Raw genomic sequence first — 26,303 nt, 5'->3', positions numbered from 1 at the left:
CAGCAGTTAATGAAAGAGCATAATCACTAGGCTGTATTCCGAAAATATCTTTCTGCTTAAATCATGAAATATTTTCAAACTTGTGTTCTAGTCTGGAGAAACTGCAGATTTTTGTGTAGACAGCTTGCTTCCAAAGTAAAGGTGACCTTGGCAGGGGGAGGGGTACTTGTATATTCAATGTGAATTCTATATAATAGTGTTATACTATGGTGGTGTTTACCTTTATTTAGATGGAGCCTGGAACATAGTCGTTTATATAAAAGAAAATAGCTTTAATATTGTGGAATGCATTTACACGATACTGAAAAGTAGTTTTGCTTTGCAACAACTCTTAAGGTATAATGTAAATCTGGGTTCACCTGACTCCAGTAGTCCCTCGCCTAGAGTGAGAATCTCCACTTCACTTTGGAGTCTACTGGGACCTTGACCGTGGACTTGCACCATAACTTTAGCATCACTGGAAAGTCAAACTCCTTAGCACCAGTACTACAATTGTGTTGATTGACTTACTCGGAAGATCAGAGGTTCAGGATTAAATGACTCTTCGAGAGAAGACTTTGTGTCCCGACCCCGTAGATGCTCCTGTCTTGTGTCCTAATGTCTAAATGTGATCTGAATGGGGAAAGAAGAGGGTATGGTATAGTATGTAGTGGGTAATGACTATTTTAACAACATAATTAAAGTTGAGATTGTGGGGTGATGTTTTGAAGCCGTACTACTGATGCCTACTTTGGAGTCCTTATTCGAACTAGCATATAAATCTAATCTATCATGAAAGGTCTTGTAGCTATCTTCTTAGGCGGTCCCTCGATTCGAGGATGACTTGCTTCCACACCAAAAAGGAATGAGTTTCCAGGTGTTTCAATGAAGGACCTGACATTCCAGGCCCTGAACTACATATTGAAGGATGGAAGATGCCTGTGCGTGGATTTTTTTTAACGTGTGGTGGCCGTTGCACACCAGTCACCACATGGGCTTGACAGAGCTAGGTCTTGTTTCAATGACATGGATTAACCAAGACGACTGGAGACCAGCTCTGCGCTATACACTTCGTCGATATTTTCTATTTCGAATGTGCATGCAAGAATTTATAATGAAAACTGCCTGTGTAAACTTTCCACGTTGTAATTGCACCCTCTTGGCAGAGGAGGTGCTGCCCTTGTGGACAGCTGTTTGATTTTCTTTTAACCACCTACTTTTGTCGAACAGTGTTGCCAACGAACCGGAAGCTGCACAGAAGCATTCTGCGCATAAATGTTAACCATCATAAGCCGATAGAAACGCCATAAGCCGATTTTAAAAACACCAATTCAACTATTAATTTTTTATTTTTATTTTCGGCTCAGTTTGGCAGCACATAAATATTATTATTCATATGCTAATAGAAACAAGCAATCAACTTTTCACTTTTATTTTCTTCTCCTGATGCGACTCAGTTCAGCAGCAACAATCAATTTTCCCCATTCCCTCCCCTCCTTTTTCACCAATCTCTGGGAAGTTGGCGAGAACAACCAAAACAACCACTGCAAATACCCATGCGCATATACTAGACGGAGAGTCTATGTAGCGTCGTCCTCCGTTTTGGATGCCCCCAAAAGTTTGTCAACATCCTTCGCCTGCTTCACAACGACATGCAGGCTGTGATCCTTACCAACGGATCCATTGCAGACCCAATTGGACTGGGGTCACAGGGCTGCGTCATCGCTCCAACCCTCTTCTCAATCTTCCTCACCGCCATGCTCCACCTCACAATCAACAAGGAGTGGAACTAAACTCATCATCATCATAGGCGGTCCCTCCAACGAGTATGACTTGCTTCCACAAGAGTTCACAGATGTTTCAGTGAAGGACCAGATATTCCAGTCTTGAACTCGAGGTGGAAGATGTCTGTGCATGGATTTTCTTAACGTGTGGTGGCCGTTGCACACCAGCCACCACACAGGCTTGAACAAGCTACATCTTGGTCCAGTGGCAAAGGGTTAACCAAGACAACTGGAGACCTGCTCTGCTGCACGGACCTAGTGTACACGCACATCGCAGTGTGGGCTGGGCCCTTGACTCCTCTGGGCCCCGTATCCTCATTCGTCGCACTATGCCCACGATGTTCCAGGGCCCGGTGTTCGAGCTCTATTTATAGCCCCGACCTGCGGTGGTGTTCTCACAGGTCGGAACCTGTGGGCAGCTGTTTAACCTACGCCGCCAAGTCCAAGATCATCCCAACCTCTGTCGTTTGAGCTGCAGTACGCGGACGACGTCTGTGTCTGCGCACATCGTGAGGCTGAACTCCAGGATATAGTCAATGTATTCACTGAGACATATGAAAGCATAGGCCTTGCGTTTAACATCCGTAAGACAAAGGTTCTCCACTAGCCTGCCCCGTCGCACAGCACTGTCCTTCCATCAAGATTCACGGCGCATCCCTCGACAACGTAGACCATTTCCCATATCTCGGGAGCTTCTTATCAACCATGGCAGACATTGTTGCAGAGATTCAACATCGCCTCCAGTGCGCCAGTGCAGCCTTCGGCCGTCTGAGGAAAAGTGTTTGAAGACCAGGCCCTCAAATCTACCACCAAGCTCAGTAATACCTGCCCTCCTGTATGGATCTGAGGCATGGACGATGTATAGAAGGCACCCCAAGTCGCTGGAGATGTATCACCAACGATGTTTCCGCAAGTTCCTACAAATCCCCTGGGAGGACAGGCGCACCAACATCAGTGTCCTCGACCAGGCTAACATCCCCAGTATTGAAGTACTGACCACACTCGATCAGCTTCGCTGGGCAGGCCACATAGTTCGCATGCCAGATATGAGACTCCCTAAGCAAATGCTTTATGCAGCGCTCCTTCATGGTAAACGAGCCAAAGGTGGGCAGCAGAAACATTACAAGGACATCCTCAAAGCCTCCCTGGCAGTGCGACATCACCACTGACACCTGGGAGATCCTGGCCGAAGACCACCCAAGGTGGAGAAAGTGCATCCAGGAGGGCGTTGAGACTCGAAGAGGTCAAGCGGAAGGAGCGGGCAGCAAACTAGCCCCATGCACCCCTTCCCTCGACGAATGTCTGTCCCACCTGTAACAAGGTCTGTGGCTCTCGTATTGGACTGTTCAGCCACCAAAGAACTCACTTTGGGAGTGGAAGCAAGTCTTCCTTGATTCTGAGGGACTGCCTATGATGATACTTGATTTCATAGGCAGCAGTCGTGATCTTTATTGAAAGCCAAAGATTACTAAGAAAATGCTTCAGACATGATATCTGTCCAGAGTCTATTTATTATCTGCTTAAATATAGATTGGCAGTGAGAAATGCTAAATATATGAAGTGGCAGTGAGCATGTTACAGCACAGTGTTGTGGTGGTCACTACTTGACCGTTTGCTTCTTATTTCCCTAACACCCAATATTGGGTGAGGGTTGGGCATCTGCTCACTAGGGGAGGTGGAACATAGGAACAGGAGTACACCATTTATCTCCTCTAACCTGTTCTGCCATTCAATTGATCAGGAAGGGTGTCTTCTTTGAGCTGTTGCATTGTGCCTCTTGGGAAGGCATTTTTGGCCAGAGGCATGTTGGGGATTGGAAGGATGTGTGAAGTACTCTCTCAATTTAAAAAAAAAAACAGTAGTGAGGCCTGTAGCAAGCATGTGGCAAACTTCACCTCATCATTGAGCTGTTTTATTTATATGACTTCTATGTTTTTAAATGTGAGATTTGGTGTAGGGAAAAGAGATCAAACTTTATCAGTGATATAAAAAGCAGTTGAGTGAAATGCCACATCTGTTTTGTCTTTCCAGGTATATTTTGTGTCAAAAGGAACATTGAAGACTGCCAACAAACAGTATACGTCTGTGAAGAATGATTATGAAATGACCTTTAATAATGAAACCAGTGTGATCCCCTGTGATGATGGTGATGACTTGCCCACAGTCCAGTTTGAGTTTGTACCGATAGATCAGCTGGAAAGCAAGAACAAAGATACAATGCTTGGTGAGGGTTTTTTTAGGGGGAAGTTTGGTACTGGACAGTAATTTGCAACGTATTGCTATAGTACTGCTACTCACTGGATGGTGCTGTCTGGAAACAAGTTAACAAAAGGATATGTGTTGGATGTCTCATCTCCTGCTCTTAAGTCTTGCTAGTACAACTTAATTGGGGGGAAATTGCGGTTGGAGGCTTCCTTCGGACGAACGCCTCCAACCCGAACAAAATCTACGAAAATACTTGGTGGTCCCGGAGGAACATAGGATTTCAGTCGGAGGCCTTCATTCGCTATACAAAAATCAATTTTCCAGATACGTAAATGTATCCTGGAATCACATGGGCCTGGACCACCAATCACTATCTAGTATTCACATTGATAATGGGAACTCTGTTTGTGCGGGCTCCCATTACTATCAATGAGAATACCCCCCAAAACACGAAACACAACACAATAAATAAAAATAAACAACTCCCCTATTTAAAATTAATTGAAATTGAATGTAATTAAATGTTTTGGGGAAAAAAAATATTTTGGGGAAATTTTTTTTTTTAAATTGTTTTAATCGGGTTAAAATTGCCTAATGGACAGGGTTCTTAATATAAAAATGAAAGACAAATTAAATTTAATCAATGTTTTAAAACTCTTACGCTGGTAAAAGTAAGCTGTACAGGCATAAGTGTTTGGAGGCTATTCACTGGGCACATAGTACAATTTCTGTCCTTCCTGTGGGGATGGGTGCGCTCTGTCAAGCGGAAAAAAACATTCTTGGCGCATGTGCATTGTGTGCCGAGAACCAGCTTTTGCAAGGCCTCGCCAGGTGCGTGCGCACTTCATACATACACGGCAAGGCTGCAATTTCCGGCCCAATATCTGTCCACTAGGACGTTGGCAGCTTTTTCTGTAAAATAAATTAAAAATGAGCACCAAAAACTTTTTTTTAAGAAAAAGGAGGCCACTATTGTGATTCGAAATTGGGGCGAGCAGCTTTCAACCAAGGTTAGTCCTGGGCTACTAATTGCTGGGCATTTCACTTGTTCTTGCACTGAATTTTCCAACACATTTGTGGGAATTTGTGTTCTTGTGCTGTTCTGATATAGTATATCCTTTGTATCCATCTTTTTTCCCCCAATGTTCTAGATGTTATTGGAGTCTGCAAGTCATTTGAAGAAGTCACTAAGATAACAGTGAGGTCAAACAATCGAGAGGTATCCAAGAGAAATGTTTATCTGTTGGATATGACTGGGAAAATTGTCAGCACTACGCTGTGGGGTGAAGATGTAAGCACTTTTTTTTTCAGTTTTCTTTTAGATCAATGTAATAGTTTTTCAATACTTGAAATTGTGTGAATATTTTTGCAGTAGAGTTCATGCTAATCAGTTATATTGGCTATTGACTAAATTCTGATAACCATGCATACTTCTGTGCTGCAACCTTTTTTGGGAGGGAAGCAATGAGCACCAGTCTTCTGATCATGGCTTACAACAATACTGCGATCTACTCGGAGGTGCAGTTGTGATAGATTAGGTGCAGCTGCTTGTTCTGGCATCGCTTTCTTCCTTGAGCCCTTCCCAGTGAAATCAGTCACTGGAAGTTAACTTCACACAATTTCAGGCAACTATTGACCTTTATAACTGCTCCTTTTGTGTGTGCCTAAGTAAGTATCCTGTCCTGCATCAATTTAAGCCCAAGGGTAGGAGGCACCCAACACTGTATTCACATCAGTTCAGCCTTGATTTGTGTATTGCATCTCATCTTGTAGGTTCTGTGCTATAGAATTAAATACAGTTTGAAGGTTGTCATCCTTTTTGAAATAGATGGCTATAAAACCAATTTGCAACTACAATATCAGGACAAATTAATTTGTTTTTTAGGTAGTGGTGCAGGAGACTATTAATGTATAGATAAGCTGTACTTTGGAATTGAGTGCAATATCAAGACTTTCTGGTACCAATTTAGGGTATCATAGATTGTGAAAGACTGCAGGAGCACATGGATACGCAAGCAATATGGGCAGAAAGGTGGCAAATGCAGTTCAAAATGGGGAAAAAATTGAAGTAACAAACTTTGAAAGTAAAAATGGGCAAAGGAAGTAAGTACACACTAAGATTTTAAATGGAGCAGAGGAACCTTGGTATCCAGATACCCAGGTCTTTAAAGATGGCAACACAAGTTGATAAGACCATAACGGCAACCGGAATCTTTTGGTTTGTTTCTGGAGCCATAGAATATAAAGCCAAATTAATATTGAACTTGTTATGCTGCAGTTGTTTGCAGTTTTTGGTATGGTGTTACAGCAAGGATATAAAAGCAATAGAAAAGGTACCGTGTAGATTCACTAACATGTTGCCATGGGTGAGGGATTACAATTGAGAAGAAAGACTTAAGTTGGCTTTTTGTTGGAGCTGAGAAGGTTACTGAGTGACCTAATAGAGCCCTTCAGTGATGGATTGTTTCCACTGATCAGTGAGATTGTAACAGGGCACTAATTTTAAAATACTCTCAAGTGAAAGTTGGAAGGAAAAATTGAGGATGGTTAGAATGTGGAAAACTCAGCCACAAACTGATGAAGCCGTGCCCATACATACTTTTAAAGGGGTATTAGATAATTGCTTGAAAAGAGGAATGCTGAAGGGTATGGTTTTCCTGCAAGAGAGCGAGATGAAGTTAAGTGGATAAAAACACTGGCACAGACTGGATGGTCGGTTGCTGTATTGTTCTATTTGCAGATGGGATTGTATCTGATTCCTAACGTGGCAAATTTACAGGAAGGGGAAAATTCTCATAAGTGCTGCCATTGGCCATTTTATCACTACTAACTGGTTCAAGGCCACCAGTGCCAGAAGCACTGGAATAGTTACTTGTCTGCTTTCTATGCCAGAGAATGCTGAAACTTCTTGCCTTAATTGGTCTTTAGTAAAAAATTAAAGTAGTTCCAACCTTGTCTCTTATTTTCTGTTTCTAGGCTGAGAAATTTGATGGATCAGAGCAGCCAGTGGTGGCTATTAAAGGAGCCCGTCTTTCAGATTTTGGTGGCAGATCTCTCTCTGTTTTGTCATCCAGCACTGTAATGATTAATCCTGATATTCCAGAGGCTTTCAAACTGAGGGCTTGGTGCGTTAAGATTTTGGTTTTGATTTTTGTCCTCCCTGAAACTAACCAATGCATAGTGTTTGAATCTTAAATGTGCTCTGCATGTATGGACACTACAACTACAGAATACTTATGACAAAACGTCATCGACCTGAAGCATTAACTCTGTTTCTCTCTACACAGACACTGCCTAACCTGAGTGTTTCCAGCATGTTCTGTTGTTACTACAACTATAGTCTCTTCAAAGCAGTCATGGTTTGCACCAATGTTGCAGTTACAATATAAACAAAACTTGAATCTGGCACTGGAGTGAGACTCACTCGGTAGTCAGTTTGGGCTGTAACACCTGATTTACACAAGTTTAGCGCTGGTGCACTGTTGAAACTGTTTCGCACAGACGCTTACCTGTATGAATAAATACAAGTTGTTGAATGAACATGCGATTATCAGTATCTGCAAGTGCTCTCGTGAGACGCAGGGTGTACATAACTCAGTCACCTCATAAAAGGAAGAAAAATAAATTGCACATCCCTAACTTATTGCTGTAGGATACTAGAGATGTGAGCAGATCTCATGCCTATTCTACGCAATGTACAACACATGATACCATGTAGCAGCTGTTGGAAACAGTTTGTACGTTTAACTGCAGCACCCCAGTTGCCGCATTGATTTTACTGACTGCTACGTTTGAAGGTAAAGCAGCAGTTGCAGAGTCGTTTTGAAGATGTTAAAAGTTTTTCTGCTGTACAAGATTAATTTTCAAGGCATGCGTACTTGCCCTATTGGCCTCAGATTTTCGCCCTCAGGAGCTGGTTTTAGTGACTAGCAGGGGCCGAAGGACAGAAGTCAGCAACATACACCAGCGCACATTTCTGAAATTGATCTCTCATTTCAGAGTGAATGGTACTGGGAAGAATTTCAAAAAAAGTGGTGCATTATATACAAGTCTATTTTTATACTTTTGCAATAACTTAGGAAAATTGTTTAAAGCTGCAATGAGTGAAGAGAAATTGATTTTATTCTCTGAAATTCTGTTTTGGATTAGATGTATATTAATCTACAGTAGACCTATTTGTCTTGCCAGTAAGTCTAAGGAAAATGCCGCCAACTGACGGTTGGTGTCAACAGTAAAAATATTTCTTGTAGCTTTATAGGATTCCTATCAATAATTCAGCTTACAGACACTCAATGCAAACCTGTTTTTGATCCATTGCTTGCGTGCAACGATGGGGGCAGTAAGATTGTTGTTTTCAGTTTGGGTAATAGATGCTTATATTGACGGATGCGGATACGGAAACCAAAGACAGTACACGCAGGAGCATCTGTGAAATTGTGTTATCGTATTTGAGAAATTGCGCTGAAAGAGAACATTAATACACCTGAGCCATCAAATTCAATATTTAGATGACCCCATTGTGAACCTAGTTTCTTTGCAGAAAACAAACTTGTAACCGTGGAAGTGTGATGCAGGTTTATCCACCAAGCTGTGCCCTTTCCCTAAGCTTTTTTGTGGACTTTCTTTTGGAATTAAGTAAACTGTAGCACACAGGTTACATATCAAATTAATTAAGCTTTTTATAGCTCTGAATATCTTGTACTTAAAGATGTTTTTCTGTTATTTGTATGTTAGTCAAGGGTTGGTGGTAGGTGTTTCAGTTTGTACCCATTAACTTGGAGCGCTCCCAGATCAGGTACATAAGAACATACGAAATAGGAACAGGAGTGGGCCATTTGGCTCCTTGAGCCTGCTCTGCCATTCAATAAGATCATGGCTGATCTGATCTTAGTCTCAACTCCACTTCCCTGCCCGTTCCCCATAACCCTTGACTCCCTTATTGTTCAAGAATCTGTCTATCTCCACCACAAATATATTCAGTGACCCAGTCTCCACAGCTATCTGGGGTAGAGAATTCCAAAGATTCACACCCCTCTGACAGAAGAAATTCCTCCTCATCTCCGTTTTAAATGGGTGGCCCCTTATTCTGAAACTATGCTCCCTAGTTCTAGATTTGCCCACGAGGGAAAACGTAATCTCTGCAGCTACCCTGTCCAAGTCCCCTCAGAATCTTATACGTTTCAATAAGTTCACCTCTCATTCTTCTAAACTCCAATAAGTATAGGCTCAACCTTTCTTTATAAGGCAACCCCTTCATCCCAGTAATCAATCTAGTGAACCTTCTCTGAATTGCCTCCAGTACATCAAATGCTGGATCCAGGGCAAAGCTCTCAGTACAAAAGTGCTTGAGGCACTGCCCTCAATAAGCAAGACCAGCTGTACCGTTCTTTCACACATCAGTCAACCCTATGCCCTCCTCGGGAGATTTGTGCTGAGTCCTGGGCAGTTTTATGTTGTGGACTTTCAGGAATTGGGTGAAGCTCCCCAGACTCATTTTGTGCCACCTGACCTGACTTCAAGTCCTCTCTCCCAGAGGTAAAACACCTTCTGTTTTAACTGCTTATGCCATCAAGTCTAACGTGTTGAATCAGAACATCTGGTTCTGAGAGAACTTTGTTGTCTGCTGGGCAACGTATTTGAATATCTCAATGTTGAATACCACAATTTATGCTGGTAGCTTATGTCTCTCAAGTCATCTCTCTTCTTTCCCCCTGCCCCCACCCCTCCCTTTATTGGATCAGGACTGGAATGGCTTAATATTTTGTATGCTAATTTACTCCCAGCATGTGTTCTGTTTTTTTCATTTTTAAATGTTTTTCTCGGCCCCTCTATGTGTGTTTCCAGAATGAGTTACTGAATTGTACACAGCAGGAATTTTTGGCTTCCATCCCCCAGACCATGCTGATTCGACTGATCCCAAGAAGAGTTGACTGTACTGAGCAGTTGCATGAATATCCTTGGTTTAGCTGGGGGGGAAATCCCCTGCATTCCTGTTCTGATTGCTATTTGGAGGTTTGGGTGTCGAGTGAAGACTGAATTGGGCACCACAGTGAGGTTCCTGATGTCGAATAGGCAGTTGGCCTTTACTGTCTAGGCATGCACATGAATGTCTGCTTAGACACTGTATTGAGTCTGTAGAATCATGCCCCAGTAAGGAGTCAGTGTTCAGAAGGAAGTGAGAAAAATAAGATGTTTTCCCCCTCCCCCGGAATCTGGTCATGTTAATTACTTTTGACTTCACTAGCCCCGGTGGTAAGTTGCCTAAAATTGCTGGAAAAAATAAGATAAGTTGCCTAAAATAAGAAGAAATAAAGTGTCACGCCCATCCATGTTTACCCTTTTTCTAGCAATCTGATTTGGACTGTGGAAGCCTGAGAGTGCCGAAGCTCCCGTTCCTTATAACCTAGTAATTGGTTTCCACTCCTTCATGAAATATTCTCTGATTGCTGCTAAAGCTGTTGTTCTCTATTGACCATGTTCAATTCCACATTTAGTGCTGCCAGACATAGTCTGTGCCCAGCAATGATCTCTCTAAACTGCGTGGCCATGCAGTAAAGGGAAAAGTCCCGCACAGGGCACTCGCCGATTTCTCCATTGGAAAATACTGCGCATTCACGGAAATTTAAAGAACAAGGCATAGCTTGCAGGGATCACTGGTGTCCACCCTCTCTCTACTTTCAGCCAAACTGCCAAAACTCGACCAGAAACTTTTTTTCTCCCCACCCCCCTGACTATCGAGTGCAGCTTGAGCTTGACCATGCACTTCACCCATCTGCCCCCATCATAGACCTGCCATGCCCAATATTTGACCCAACACCAGCCTGGGGCCTGCTGTCTGCATCTGACCTGGATGGCATAAGTGATTTAGAAATGTTTTTGCTATGGAAGTTCATGTATATGTTGTGATGTTTGTGTCACACAGGTTTGATACTGAGGGCCAAGTGATAGAAGCGACATCCATTTCAGATGTAAAAGGTGGTTCCTTCGGTGGAGGGAGCACAAACTGGAAGATGCTGCTTGAGGTTAAAAATGAGAATTTGGGTCATGGAGATAAGGTGAGTTCAGATTCCAGGCTGATCATTGACATGTAGCCCAGCTGGCCACAATGGCAGTGCAAGCTTTACAGTATCAATGAATTCATTTCACTTAACGATTTCATGCTGAGAATATTCCCCAGGATTTCTGTGGACTTGTATAGTGTAATAGAGGATTGCGCTTGTGCTTTCTAATAACATTGTTGTCCAGCTACCCCCCCACCCCCCAACTTTTTTTGTGCCCTTTTCTCCCTTCCGAAATGCTTGACTTGTTTGTGGGGTGCATTTCCATGGATGTCTGGCAAATGTTGGTGACTTGCCCAAGCGACCATGTGAATCTCAACTGAGTGTTGCAGGCTATTTGACTGACGAGCTGTAGAGTCAAACTGCGTCATCTTTATCTGATGTTTGCTTCCAGCAGGAGTTTGTCCGCATTGTAGGTGAGGCAGATTATGGCCTTGACAGCAACTAGATGGAGGGCATCCCATGGCTGACAGCCTTAGTTTGTGACTCTCTAAGGGAGCTCTGTAAATATTGAGCTTGGTCCATTATGATTTGTTCCTCTCTGTCTCTCCCACTGCCTTGACAGCTGTCCGAAAATATAAACATGGCTGGCAGCCTTAATTTGTGACTTTCTAAGGGAGCTCTGTAAATATTGAGCTTGGTATGTTGTGATTGGTTCGTCTGTATCTCTGTCTCGCTGTCTTGACAGCTGTCTGAAATATAAACATTTTAATTTTATCAACAAAACATGATAATTAGAGCATTCAAGATTCAACCCTTTGTTTTTAATTTGGGGGAATTAACTCAAATTAAGATGAGGAAAGTCTTGCTCTGTGCATGGCAGCTGTTGGTAATTAGATTATTTACATTTTCTAGCATGAACAAAAGCCAAGTGACTAAAGGCTCCTTCAATTCAACTAATTTACGCTTGTGTGCGTGTTGTCTGTCTCTATCTTGCTATCACTCACTGGATCTCGCGTGCTTGTCTGTCTCCAGCTCTCGTATGTGCTTTTGCTCACTCACTCTCTCAGCTTAATGCACTTTCTGAAGTTTATAGAATTCAAATTTATTTTGAATAAACCCTTATTTAGGACAGCTTTTAAGGCAAAAGGTGGCAGATGGATATTATTAATGGCATGGAATTTGCAGTCAGAAGTGAAGCGACCTCTAAGAAAGCTACCCACATGTGTAGGCATGAATTTGAGCTCTCCTGACCTTGGTTTGAATCTGGCACCGAATCAAGTGAATCACAAGCGTCCAGCAACAGTGATGTCATTGAATTACACCAAATCCAAGTGAATCCTAAGCTTCCAGCAACAGTAATGTCATCATGCTGACTAATCATATTGAAGAATTCTCAGACAGCAAACCAGGAAGTAAAAAGTACAGATTATAACTTTTTTAATAAATTTCAGAGCGAAATAAAAATTGGGACACGTACATGTGATTAAGGTAGAAACTGAAATATCATAAACTTACAAAAATATATTTAAAACTTGTAATTAATCATATTAATGGAAAATTTTACATTCCACAAATATAAAATTAGTTTCTTCAGGGCCAGAACGGTTGTTCAGTCAGTATGCTGTTTAAAAACCCAGTTACACATCTTGCAACAGGGCTTAAAATTTTTGATTTTTAAAAAAAGTAGCGATTTTCCATCAAAAGGTGATGATTTCATCCTTGTATGTTGTTTCAATTGATTGTCAGCTCTGGGGAGTTTCACAGTGTAACCTGAGGCACAGCAGCCAATGACTGACCACACATTAACGATTTCCTCTTGTCTGTGCATGCGCTAAATCCTGAAGTTGTGGTCAGTTTTGGAGGGGTGTTGATATTACCACTGTAAAGTCTGGGCGAATATTTCCATTTTGAGTGACTTGTGGGGGGAAAGGGTAATACAGTAATAATTAGTGCATGAGAACAGATTGCCTACCTTGATCTCAGTTGTCCAGGAGAAGGTGGGAAAGGAAAACATTCAAAAATGAAATGGAAGGAAAGGGAATGCAAGAAGGAGGCAGCCATTGAGCATGTGTATTTCCACTCCAAAGACCAGAGTTTAAATCCAGCACTGCTGATCCAAGCTGAGCAAGTGTGCACAACTTGCATTGACTGCTATTTGAAGTGTTACACCAGGATGTCAGACCCTTGGAACTGTGCCTCTCCTATTGGTCCATACTGGTGTCACGATGGAGGCCTTAAACTTGACATTTAAGCATTTTGTAGCGTGCAGTAACTTTGTCAACTTGTCATTTCTACTTTGAGTAATCCGTTACCTGAATAACATCTTTTCTGCAGGCTGACTATTACACCACTGTAGGTACGATTGTGTATCTGAAGAAGGAAAACTGCATGTACCAGGCGTGCCCCACTGCAGAGTGCAACAAGAAGGTTGTGGATCAACAGAATGGCCTTTATAGGTGTGAGAAGTGTGATCGCGAGTTCTCCAACTTCAAATATCGTATGATCTTGTCGGTAAGTACAATCTGAGAACATGGCAGAAGATTTAGTTTCAACTGTCGTACTAAATATCTTACTCCTGTGATGCACAGTGCCCAGCAGGTTCTGAACTTTCCAATCTGTTGCATCCTGATGGATGTACAGAACTGAAAGGGATGCCTGTCATTAGTGGAGTGTACAGAGCAGCTTGGTGACTTCACTCATGACTTATGTCATTTTAGAGCCAAACTGTTGTGTTTACGGCCTGGATTGGAAAGTCTCTTGGAGGCTGCAAAAAGAATAAACCACAGTGCCCTTCCCACGCAGCTCCTGAGCGCTTCTAGTCTTGTAATTTTGTTAGTCCAGCAGAACCACTGCTGGAAGCTGCATTATTAAGACGGGCACAAAACAGTTCAAACCAACCAACAAAGGATCTTTATGTTGTAATTTTTTTCTCAACACTTTTAAGGTTTTAATTGCTGAGAATTAGACTTGTGAAACTTCATCTAAAGCTTTATTTTACCATTTTCTTTTTGGTAATGTTTTGACTTTTTAAACTTGCTCAATTTTGTCGTCCTAGATAAATCTCGCAGACTTCGGAGAAAATCAATGGGTAACTTGTTTCCAGGAGACCGGCGAGGCAATCCTTGGTCAGAATGCCAATTATCTTGGAGAGCTGAAGGACTCCGTGAGTGGTTTATTAGCTTGCTTAAACTTGTTGCAGCTTCAGGTTTGGACAGGAGCAGTTGAACTTCTCTACTATTTTTGCATCTTTAGTCTTCCTTTCCACCTCCCTAACTTCTGTAAAATTGTCACAGACCATTTGCTGCCAGCAGATTTGCTGTCCCCAGGGAACAGTTAAATAAATACTGTTGTTGAAACTTTGTCTTTCTAATTACTATTCAGTCTCAAAATGTAGTTAAGTGGGGTTCTTGAAATAATGTTTGCGTTTAAAAACTACTATCATTGCACTAGAGATAATTGATTTTGACACTTCTGAGGTTTGTCCAGATTCATCTCTGCAATTTTTAGATACTTTGAAAGTTGAGTTTTACAGAAATCAAGTGCTGTGGGAAAAAAATATGTAAATGAGAGTATGCAGGTAGCGACAAGTGCAAGTTATCACAAGACTTGCTTGCAAAAATTCCCTCAAGTGTATATTTTAAATGCTGCGTGCTTAGTATATTTACGGCAGTATTTCAATTTGTGGCTTCTGATTAATACTTGAGCATCTCATTATCTGAACCCCTTGATTGGCCATTCACCAACGTGAATCTGCTTTGTCCAAGCTTTTGTCTTTATGGACTCCTGGGTTGAATGCCATGGAGCATCAGGTGCTATATTTTCATGTTCACATTAATTTGCATATAATCTCCAAGATGCTGGTACTAACTGATATTGATGTTCTAATTGAGCATTTATCCACTAGTGAGGCAGCAGCCCTTTCCAATCCTCCAGGCCCATAAAATTCAAACAATGCAAATCAGCACAAATAAGACTGAATTGCTTGGTCTTTACGGCCTGAACTGCCAGGGCTTGGGGACTACATAATCTGGCACCTGTGCTGCACTTGCACTGCATTTACCTCCTGTAAAATGGTGTTCATTCTTGGTAATCCTCCTTTTTTTTAATATTTTTTTTCCTGTCAACTAACCCCATGATAGTGCCCCCAATCCAGTTCTCTTTGTAAAACATTCCTCCTGGTCACATAGCTAAGTAGAATAACTAATAGTAATGAAAATGGAAGCACTGCCAAGTGAACAGTTTTAAAAATTGAGTGTAGTCAAGGCTCTACCAGCGAAGGGTTCCACGTTGACCTGTCGTTCTTTTTCACGTGATGACTAACCTGTGTTGCATTTCTGGCACTTTGTTTTAATATTTCCGAAACCTGGGATTTTTCTTTTTAACCTCGTCTTGGATGATCTTGTAACGTCAGTATTGTTTGAACAGCTCTCAAACTCACATGAGCCCCCTGTCCAAAAGTAACAAACATCATAATTTTTACAGCAGCTAATGTGTGTTGAATTTTGGGGTGTTCTGCACCCTCGCTATGTTTTTCCTCTTTTTTGTTTAGATCTACCCACTGTATGATCTTGTTTTTGTAGTCTTTCAGGTGTGTGTTTGCATTTTAGCAGCATGAAGGTAGAACGGGTAAGAGGTGTAATGGGCCAGAAAGGATTCAAGGTGAGGAATCAGTAATTGATCTAAGATGGAGGGAGAAGCCCACATTGCTTGCTAGCTAGTGAGTTACTTTGCCTTCATAGCTGAGAAAAACTGGAAAGACAATTGTGCGAGTGAAACTTTCTCGCCCAAGTTGTATGTTACATTCCCTTCGCCGATTTGAACAATCGGGAGATGATGTTCAGTGCAGTTTACTAATGTTCATGTGAGCGTTTAGTGTTTTAGCTCCGTAGCAGTACTGTATGGAATAACAGACATCAGTGTGATCCTGAATTATAGTTTCTGCACTCAGCACTCGTGCTCATATAAACACAAAACCAACGAGGCAGAAATGACAAATGGCAATAAATAAAAAACAATTAAAGTGAAATATGATTGCATTGTAGTACGTGCCTGAGAAACGTATGCAGCTGCTTGGTTATAGCTTGCTGGTTTAGGGCTGAGGTGTTAGTTTTTCTAACAGTGTATAAAAATATAAGGTAGCCATATGTTGTTACTTGTCCTGAGTGGATGGATAGGTGGGCCTCGTGTTTTTGAGCAGATTTACACGGTGCAGTTTCCCATGTGGTTCGGGGAGTGGAAGGGGAACAGTGTTAAGCCACATTGACAATGAGAAAGTTAGAGAACTCATTGTGTTGGAGTTTTGCTGCCATACCTAAAGTCTTTAAAGACACGGTTGAATGAAGTAACCTTTCTGCTCAACTCACTGGGGGTTGCTTGTAACCTGTAATGGCATGCTTTGGATCAGCAAAATATTTGAGCGTTTTTATTTTACTTTTTAAAAAAAAAAAAAAAAATTATTTGTGGCTTTATTCTTGTTTTCTTCATAGAACGAATCAGCCTTTGAGGAAATTTTCCAGAATGCAAACTTCCAGTCCTACACCTGCAGGATCCGTGTCAAACTCGAAACATACAATGTGAGTGTTTTGATCTAGAATAGGTTTTATATAATATGGACAAGTTTTTTTTTCTTTCAAAGAAATGCACCAGGGTAGGTCACCTTATTCAGTAATTATGCAACATAAACACTTAAAAGGTGCATCAATTCTTGCAGCTGATGTTTAGCTTCCCAATTGAGATTGCAGCCTGGCATTTGTGAGGATGTGGTGTCTAACATTTCAGCAATCTGCATTAGATCCAGGCCCCATCACTGTTAAGCATCCAGTGGTGCAACAAGGGGTCGTGTAGGCTGAAGTTGATTCATGAATACTCAGCATGTTGCCATCTTTGACTGCTCGTGCTACTCCTTTAAAGTCTGTCTTGTCTACTGACTTCCCAAACCCTTTGACGCTTTCATTGCTGAGATCTCTTTCATTTAGCCTCATTGTCCATGATTCTAGTCTTCACCTTGATTTTGTCCCTGGTCCTGTCTCTTCCAGTTTTTATGCCCTCCTGTCCTTGCTCAGCCTCATTCTGCACAGTACCTCCGTACACCTCGTCACCTTTTGAGGTTTCTACACTGATCAGTCTAATCACTTCCCTGTCTCCCTTGTCTGTCTGTGCCCATCTCCAACCCCACTAACCTCACCCTAAACCATGGATGGGAGGGAGGAAGAACACTTCTTTTCTCTCCCCTCCCTGCCGTTGCCAACCAACACCTGCCACAACATCACTGTCTCTATAGAGCTGCTCAATAGCTTCCTTGGTTCCATTTTTAACATCTCTCCCTTGATTGGTACCACTATTCTCCTCCCTTTTTCTTCTTCCCCTGGCCTACCAGACTCAACTTCGACCCAATTCATGACTGCACAAATACCTTATTCTTGCTCATTTGACATTGTTAATGACTCCTTTCACATTTCAAAAAGTCCACTGTTGACCTTACCATGCTCTCTAACCTTGCTTTCCTATCTTCAATGCGCTGTCACCATCCAGCTCCGCAATTACCTTTCCCACATCCCCTACTGGAATCCCACTAGCTCTGTTTCCATCCTGACCGCAGCACCGAAACCATCCTTGCCAAAGACGTGTATTTGGGACCGTGATTATGGTTCATTATTGCTCTTTGCCCTTTGCTACGATTATGGCCAGCTGCTCCATTGTATGTTGTGAGGCACAAGGTATCACAATGGTGTGGGACAGGCTGGAGGGGCCAGAGGGCCTTTTCCCATACATCATTGTTCGTATTTCTACTCAGTCTCTTTAAAATGGACACTGAAAGTAGTGGCCTTTTAAATGAAGAATGCCCCACTCTCGTGATAATTCTAAGAGAGAGATCCCAAAGTGCCCAGCTTCTTAACGGTAGATCAAGTGGTGGTTAGATGTTCTTTTATGATCCATCTCTACAGTGGTTCCATCCCATTGTAGACATTGCATCTCTTACAAATATTTTCCTTCCTGTTCTTTGCTTGATTCCACAGAGTACCTGAAGGTTCTATCCTCCATCGTTGGAAGGCCTTCATCTGTCTTGGGACTACTTTCTCCCTAAATTTCACTTCACTTGTCATTCTGCCTCTTTCCCTATCTTCAAATGCTTTTTAAACCCCATCTGTTCAACCAAATGATAGGAACATTCAGCCCCTCGAATCTGTTCTGTGTTTTATTAGATCATGGCTGATCTGCACCTCAACTCTATCCACCTGTGTTCCAGATCCCTTGATACCAATGTTCCCTGTAAGCTGTGCTTTTTTCTGCATGGCCTGTTTATTTTTATGCGCATGCACGGTATTTACAATCTGAGATTATTGCGCAACTGCGTACCTTAGCGAGAACATTGCTTGCTACCCTTGCCCAACAAATATCCGTAGATCTTGAAAATTTCAATTGATCCCATCGGCTACATTACTTTTAGGAAGAGAGTTCCAGATTCCCACTACCCTTTGTGTGAAAGAAGTGTTTCTCAACTTTACTCCTAAATGGCCTCTTCCCTGACTCTTCAACTGCTCGGTGCTGGTTTCTTCTATTTGCGCCTCCGAGCATAATTTTATGCTAAAGGTGCTATATAAAGCCGTTGAACTTGGCATTTTGATGGGGTCGAGATCATTTTAATTGTGGTACAGGTTATACCTCTTGGCTCCAGCAATATCCCTGATCCGGCATCATTCCCGGCGGGCGGTCACGACCCGCACTCTGCCCTGGGGCTGGCTGCTCCTCTTCCTGTTGCCTCTGGTGTTCCCTCCTTGGTCGGGTCAGCGAGGAGCATGGCGGCTGACCTGAGGTGCCGAAGCTGGGTCTGAGAAATGCTGCATAGTAGGCTTCTGGGTCGTTGTCAGCAGTACCCGGTCAGTCTCGTCGTCATCATAGGCAGTCCCTCGAAATCGAGGAAGACTTGCTTCCACTCTAAAAGTGAGTTCTCAGGTAGCTGTACAGTCCAATACAGGAATTACAGTCTCTAACAGGTGGGGCAGACAGTGGTTGAAGGAAAGGGTGGGTGGGGAGCCTGGTTTGCTGCACGCTCCTTCTGCTGTCTGCTTGGTTTCTGCATGCTCTCGGCGACGAAACTCGAGGTGCTCGGCGCCCTCCCGATGCTCTTTCTCCATTTTGGGTGTCTTGGGCCAGGGATTACCAGGTGTCAGTGGGGAAAGTTACACCTTATCAAGGAGGCTTTGAGGGTGTCCTTGAAGCATTTCCTCTGCCCACCTGGGGCTCGCTTGCCGTGTAGGAGTTCCAAGTAGAGCTTGGGGAGTCTCATGTCGGGCATGCGAACTATGTGGCCCGCTCAACGGAGCTGGTCGAGTGTGGTCAGTGCTTCGATGCTGGGGATGTTGGCCTGAGCACAACACTGACGTTGGTGCATCTATCCTCCCAGTGGATTTACAGGATCTTGCAGCTGTTTGATACACGGGTCAACATCCTGCAGTGGTACTTCTCCAGTCTCGGGTACTGCCGAACACACTAGGGTCGGCGTGACCTCCCGTGGTTGGGAAAATTCTCTTGTGCCAGACTGGAGAGGTACAACTGTACTCTTGTCTGCAACCATCATGAATGTAGAATATTTGCAGAGGTCAAGCTGCACAAAAATCACATGCCTTACCAATGAAATGTAATTGTTTGCCTCAGGTAAGTTTAAACCCACCCTGCACTCCCATTAGGGATTCATTCTATTTGAAAAGGGACATCTTTGAAATGACATGATTTGTGAAGCAAGCACAGGATACATTTCTGAATATCAACCATAAATGCATATCTTGCAAAAAAAAAATCATTTAATCTAAACTACTACACTGTGGAAATATATGAACTGCTGTTTCTACCACCTGCTGCGAAATCTCTTCCTTCTCCTGTTGGATTGTATTCAGTTTACTGGCGAGATCTGCTGAATGTTTAGTGTCTGCAGCTGTCCTTGGAATTGCCCTTGAACAGAATTTAACGAAAAGAAAAAGACTTTAGAATCACATTTGACCTACAATGTTGCCCCATTCAGAGGAAGGCAGCTGTTTGATACACGGGTCAACACCCTGCAGTGTGTTTTCCACTGCGCCCACAGTGAGCGCTGATCTGGCTAAAGTCATTAATAACACCCTCTGATTTTGATTGCGGCTGTCATTCCTTATCCTTTATCTCTCGCTGCCTTTAAATACCATTGATTGTTCCATCTTCTTCCAGTGTCTGTTCTCAGCAGTCCACCTATGTGGTGCTGCTCTCTCCTGGTTCTGTTGCCTGCCTCGAAAGTGACTTCCAATGGTTTTTGTCCCCCTGCCTGCACAGTCACCATAGATGCACTCCAGGTTTCCGTCTTTGGTCTCTGTTACATTCTTGGGCTTTTACTCTTAATTTATTTGTCGTTTGGATTCAGTGTCTTCGACCCCTCCTGGGTAAGAATGCAGGTTAATTGAGCAGGGAACCCTCTTCACTGTAGTTTTAGCTTTCTAGTTTTATTGTGCCCTCGAGTGATCTTCCTTGACATTATAAGGCAGCATAATAACACTACAGTAGACCATGACTTGAGCTTTAACTGTCAAACATTTATTGAGCAGTTACAATCACACAACATAGATTTTTTACAGTAGTTATTAAATGTAACCATCTCCTTCACAAATAGAAAATATTTGTGACTGCGGCACCAAAATATGTATTAAGTGGCAGTTCAGTTCTTTTTTGCTTTTCTATGTTCACGGAAGCTATCTTGCCCAACTATCGTTCTCATTTGAACCAGCCAGGCTGAGAATTAATTTCCAGAAAACCAACTGGGATCGAGCAGATTTAAATAATTGTCTGTTAAGCTTCAAAAATGTGGCAATCAAACACCTATTTGAACAAATCCCACATGGTGTTTGTATTTGAATTAAAAGGTTTAGCCCCTCCTTCAGACGCCTGGTTGAAACAAAATTACGAAAATCTGTAACATTTGATCAAAATAACTTGGGATATGTTAATATGGTTGAAGCTGGTTTATAAACCCCTTGTGCACTTTGAAAGAAAGAAGCCAAAGCCATGATGTATATTGTACAAAAGTCCTTCATTTTTGTCACTGGTCCCTCCTCTTCATACAAATGCACCCTCTTGGTGATGGCCAGAAGCATGAGATTGGGTTCCAGATTTATACGGATGCTCATTTTACCTTTCTACCTGTTTTGATTCAAAGGCTGCTCCTTGACTCTCCAAATGCCTTGGGTGAATTAAAATTTCTTCCAACTCAATTGTAGGCAATACTGAAGCTATCCTGTTGCCTTCTGTCAGCTCCTACATGTGTCTATCCTTAAATGCATCCGCGTCCCTAATTGCTATCTCGGACTAAGCCCATTCGTTTGGGACCTCATTGTTTAATCTGGAGCTTAGTTTCCTTCCCCATATCTGCTTAATCAGTGCCCTTTTCAATCTTCGAAAGATTGCCTGTCTCTACTCCTATATCTCCCATTCCTCCTCCTCTTCTCCCCCACCCCACTGCAGCTAAGCCTCTAATCCATGTCTTTAGCACCAAGATTGTTTCTCTAATGCTCTCCTAACTAGTCCCCCTGCTTCCACCTCCATAAATAGCAATCCATTCCAAATGTTGTTACCATCGACATCCTTACTCAAAGCCCTGCATTCCATCTCATTTCTGTATCAGTTTCAAAAAACATTTCTTTCCTTCAAATCCCCCTATGGCCTCAAACCTTAACCTAGCTTTCTGATTTAATTGAGCCCAATGCCTCCATTAGTGTTTCTGACACTGATCTGCTGTGTTCCCTGTTCTCCATTGATCACCATGCCTCTACCCTCTGGATCTCTCTCTCTCTCTCTCTCTCTCTCTCTCTCTCTCTCTCTCTCTCTCTCTCTCTCTCTCTCTCTCTCTCTCTCTCTCTCTCTCTTCCTTCCTTCCCACCTTGCATGCATTTCTTTGCACTTGAAGCTTTCCCAGATGTCTTTCCAGCATATGGAGTGCTCTATAAATGCAAGTTGTTTACTGTGTTTCCCCCTATTTCAACAGCTGGGAGGTGCTTTTTGACATGTACTGGATATAAGATAACTATTTCCAGGGCTTTGATCATTGTTTATTATTGGAACCTTTTCAAAGTATCTGTCCAGAATATTACTTGATTATGTGCAGGCATTGCTGTACATCTTGTACTACCTGGGTGCCTTAAATCATCGTTGTTTGGATTACGGAAGATTTCTGCGACAGTGATCGGTTCTGCTGAACGAATCTTCACCAAGCGCTTAAATAAGAAAATACGTTGGCAATTAAACTCGCAACCTATTCCTATAGCATGTTCCCAAACCAGGAGATGAGACTTTAAATCCCCATTCTAGCTATTCACTTGCTAATGGAGTCCAATTGTATTCAAGTGGAAAAATTATTCCTTCAGCCGTTAGATTGTGATGAGTCATATAGCCACTCAGAACAATAGTCAGTTTGTACAATTGGATAACACTACATAAAGGCATGTAATTGGTATCAATTATTTTGGACCAATCTGTGCAGGCCAAGCAGAACAAGAATGACCGGCTAGAGAGGAACTTGGAAAGGGAGGAGGTAGATCCAGTTGTCATGGCCCATGTTGGAACAAACGACATAAGTAGGAACAGGGAAGAGGTCCTGCTGAAAGAGTATCAGGAGTTAGGCTCTAAATTTAAAAAGCAGGACCTTAAGGGTAATACTGTCTGGATTATTGCTTGAGCCACTTGAAAATTGGCATAGAAACGGACAGATCAGGAGAATTAACACATGTATAAAGGGCTGGTGTGGAAAGAGGGTTTCCTTTTCATGGGACACTAGCATCAGTTCTGGGACAGGAAGGAGCTGTGCCAATGGGACAGGCTCCACCTGAACCAGGATGGGACCAGTGTCCAAGCGGAAAGCGTGAATAGGGATGTGGCAAAGGCTTTAAACCAATAAAATGGGGGGGAGGCTTCTACAAGGAACGTAACCAGCCTAAATATAAACAAAACAGAAAAAGAGAACATAAGAAAGAATAAAGTAAGGGAGGACATTGATGGCAAGTGAATAAATAGTTATACAACAGGAGTCTAAAAAGATGGTTAAACATAGTGAGGCAATCCTATTAAAAATAAGTTAAACTGCCTGTACAACAATGCACACTGTCCATAATAAAATGGGGGAGCTGGAGTCAATCCTGCATTGCGAGGACCAGACATAGTGGGGATTATGGAGACATGACTACAGAAAAATCAGGACTGGGAATTAAACATTGCAGGGTATAATATATTTAGAAACGATAGAGGGAAAAGGGGAAGTGGTGTAGCTGTACTTATTAGGGATAACATAATGGCAGTAGAAAAAAGTTGACGGGAAGACAAAAATAGAATCCATATGGATCAAGATAAAAGGATCAATCACACTAACAGGTGTAGTCTACAGAGCAACTAATAGTGGAAGGAATATGCAGACCAATTAGGGAAATTAGTTAAAAAAATAATAATCATGAGGGATTTCAATGACTGACATTAATTGGACGGAAGAGGTAGGTAAAGGGGATAAGGGAATGGAGTTCCTACAATGTGTACAGGATTCCTTTCTAACCCAATATGTAGAAAGCCCAATAAGGGAGGATTTGCTAATGGATCTAGTAATGGGGATTGAACCAGAGCAGATGAGAAGTAAAAGTAGGGGAACATCTATGCAATAGTGACCATAATATAATACACTTTAAGATGATAATTGAGAAGAACACAAGAATGACGACAACCTGGGTAACAGATTGGAGAAAAACTGACTTTGAGGGGCTGAGCATAGAACTTGGGAAAATAAAATGGACAACAATATTGGCAAATGACGATGTAAAATAGCAATGAAAAATATTTAAAACCATGTTCGACAGAGTGCAGGAACAATGTCTTCCGCTAAAAGGAAAGAACAAACTAAACACTAATGAGACTCCATGGATGAATAAAGCCATAAGGGAACAATTGAGGGTAAGGAAAAAGGTATACATGGACAGCAGGGGAGAGTATGATAAGGGAGAATACAAAGAGATTAGGAGAAAAGGCAAAGAGGAACTGAAATTAAATTATCAAGGAAAATAAAACAAAATTATAAAATATTTTACAGGCACGTCAATTAATGAAGGAAGGAAGGTTGGGATGGGAAGATGGCATAAATATTAAATATTTTGCTTCTGTATTTACCAGGGCGATAGAACAGATGGACATGACATTGGATGATGAGATTAGTAACGAGGAGAAGTTTATTTAAAATAGAATGAGGGGATATATTAAATAGACTAATCAAACTCCGAGGATACAACCCCTGGTCCGGATGGATTGCATCCAGGCATTTTAAAAGAATCTAGGGAATAGATTGCAGAGGCATTCCTCCACCCATTTAAGAACAACATTTAGAAACCAAAAATAATAATGGTCAGCGTGGATTATTTTTTCTGTTCTAAGCATTGACCTGGCTGGGTTGAGTAGTAGGATTAGCAGGTGCGAATCAGGCAGAGTGGCTATTTTAACTTTCCAACTCGAGGCTTGCTTTATACAGCACATACTGCAGCTCGCAGTAGTTCCATTTTTAACCATGTGTGTGTACAGTATGGCAAAGAGGGCAAGATTGTGCCACAGTTTTGGGTATACATCCCACAGCTCACGAGAGCTTTGCGAGCCAGCATGTTGATTGTGCCATATCACAGGTCGCGCCTAAGTATAATGGTGGTAGAGGAATAGACTTGGTTCCTGTGCCCTCCAGGGACTCTGTCCAGAAGGCCGATTGATGGCATTCCTGGTGTCTGCATAAAATTCTGAATGGGTGGAGTCATTCTCGCTAGTGAGTTAGAGTATGGATACAGGAGCTCAAACTTAAAAGGAATAAGTCAAAGTGCAGAAATGATAGAAGTTTTTAAGATGAATAGTGATTTAGGTCAAACTTATTAAGCTGTTGCAGATTGCCTGAACATTTTATACCAGCAGCCATTCTTTAGAAGTAGATTGAGTGGGACAAGAAAAACTACCACTTGTTATCTTTTATATGCATTAAGAAGATTTTAATGCAATTTGAACAACTGGAGGTGATCTATGATAATAAGGCAATGAGAGAGAGCAAGTCTGTGATACAGATTTTAATTGTTTCTGGTTCATATTTGCAGGATGAATCGCGCATCAAAGCGACAATGATGGATGTGAAACCAGTGGACCATAAGGAGTACAGCAAGAGACTGATAATGAATATTAGGAAACATGCAGCTACACAAGCTTGCTGAATGCTGAGTAGACGTGAAGAATGAGCACTGGAGGAAACTGGGTGCTTTAGATCTTCAATTAAAAACACTTTCTATCGTGCTTTGAAAACTTAAGATGTTTTTAACTTGGAATCAGTTGCAGAATTTTGCATTTCAAGAGCTACTGTAGAAATGCCACCCCATGAGGCTTAGAGAGCTAGAGATGTTGAATTCTGATCAACATGTGTTGAATGATGAGACTGAATACAAGTGTGTGTCTGTATATTGGCTTTCTTACCAAGGTATGGTTTACCTATGTGCAGTAACATTGTAAATCACTGGGTGGACTGCAAAACCATTCTTCTTATCTCCCTCCCACCCCCACTCCCCCATACTTGTGCAACATTTCACTGCTTCATTCTAATAAACATTGACAATTAGCTTATGAGAATTGAGTGTATTTGTTGGAATGATTCTACATCAAAATGACAATGTAATGATGAACACCATCAGGTTAATCTAACAGCCTATTTTAATACGTGCAGTTGATTTCCTGTGGCATTGCTTAAGTCTTGCGAACCAGTCAAGTGAAGCTTCATGTTCTGATTGAGACAAAAGCCTGTCCCATGACCTGGTAACTTACTTCATGTCTTTTTGCCAATGAGTACATGGTGCCTAGTGCTTAATGCAAAGACATTGCGACATGCTGGAAGCCATCCAAGGACAGTAGACATGGGTCAATTGTAACCTGAGGGGGCACTTTATGGGATTGAAATGATTCTATCCTTGTATCTAAGTCAACAGGACAATAACCTTTGTTGTATTGATTTTAATGATTTTCCTGTTTCTTGGATAAGCTACCAGTAAAGAGGAGGTTCGAACTCTTTTCAAGGTATAGAGACCTAATATCAGCAGCACTATTTTTTCTTGGTGCCCAATTTTTATTTAAAGAGGAGACAGAGTATCTTTTAATTATGCATTAATAAAACCGTACATATCGAGATGGATTTCAAAATTAACTGAGTTAGATATAAAACTGCTAATGGCAGTATATTAAGATGCAGGTCAGAGATTCAAATTCCAAAAGTGTAAAACTCAACTACCTTTTTTGTTTTCGAAGTTTGGGTGTTGAGCTCTGCACT

At 41.9% G+C, this 26,303-nt stretch overlaps 1 protein-coding gene across 1 annotated transcript in view; it reads left to right on the top strand.

The window, feature by feature from the left end:
* Positions 1 to 25,601, top strand: part of rpa1 (replication protein A1) — a 62,637-nt gene extending 37,036 nt beyond the window's left edge. Inside the window, exons 10-17 of the mRNA XM_070856972.1 lie at positions 3,795 to 3,987; positions 5,120 to 5,259; positions 6,945 to 7,093; positions 10,891 to 11,023; positions 13,304 to 13,480; positions 14,025 to 14,132; positions 16,456 to 16,542; positions 25,090 to 25,601. Coding sequence (XP_070713073.1) covers positions 3,795 to 3,987; positions 5,120 to 5,259; positions 6,945 to 7,093; positions 10,891 to 11,023; positions 13,304 to 13,480; positions 14,025 to 14,132; positions 16,456 to 16,542; positions 25,090 to 25,203 — 1,101 coding nt within the window. The 3' untranslated portion in view covers positions 25,204 to 25,601. The remainder of the gene's footprint in view (positions 1 to 3,794; positions 3,988 to 5,119; positions 5,260 to 6,944; positions 7,094 to 10,890; positions 11,024 to 13,303; positions 13,481 to 14,024; positions 14,133 to 16,455; positions 16,543 to 25,089) is intronic.
* The last annotated feature ends 702 nt before the right edge of the window (positions 25,602 to 26,303 follow it).

The sequence above is a fragment of the Pristiophorus japonicus genome, chromosome 16 (assembly GCF_044704955.1).
Source record: "Pristiophorus japonicus isolate sPriJap1 chromosome 16, sPriJap1.hap1, whole genome shotgun sequence".
Classification (NCBI taxonomy): domain Eukaryota; kingdom Metazoa; phylum Chordata; class Chondrichthyes; family Pristiophoridae; genus Pristiophorus; species Pristiophorus japonicus.
The sequence above is the reverse complement of the archived record's forward strand: the minus strand, read 5'-3'. Positions and strand labels throughout refer to the sequence as shown.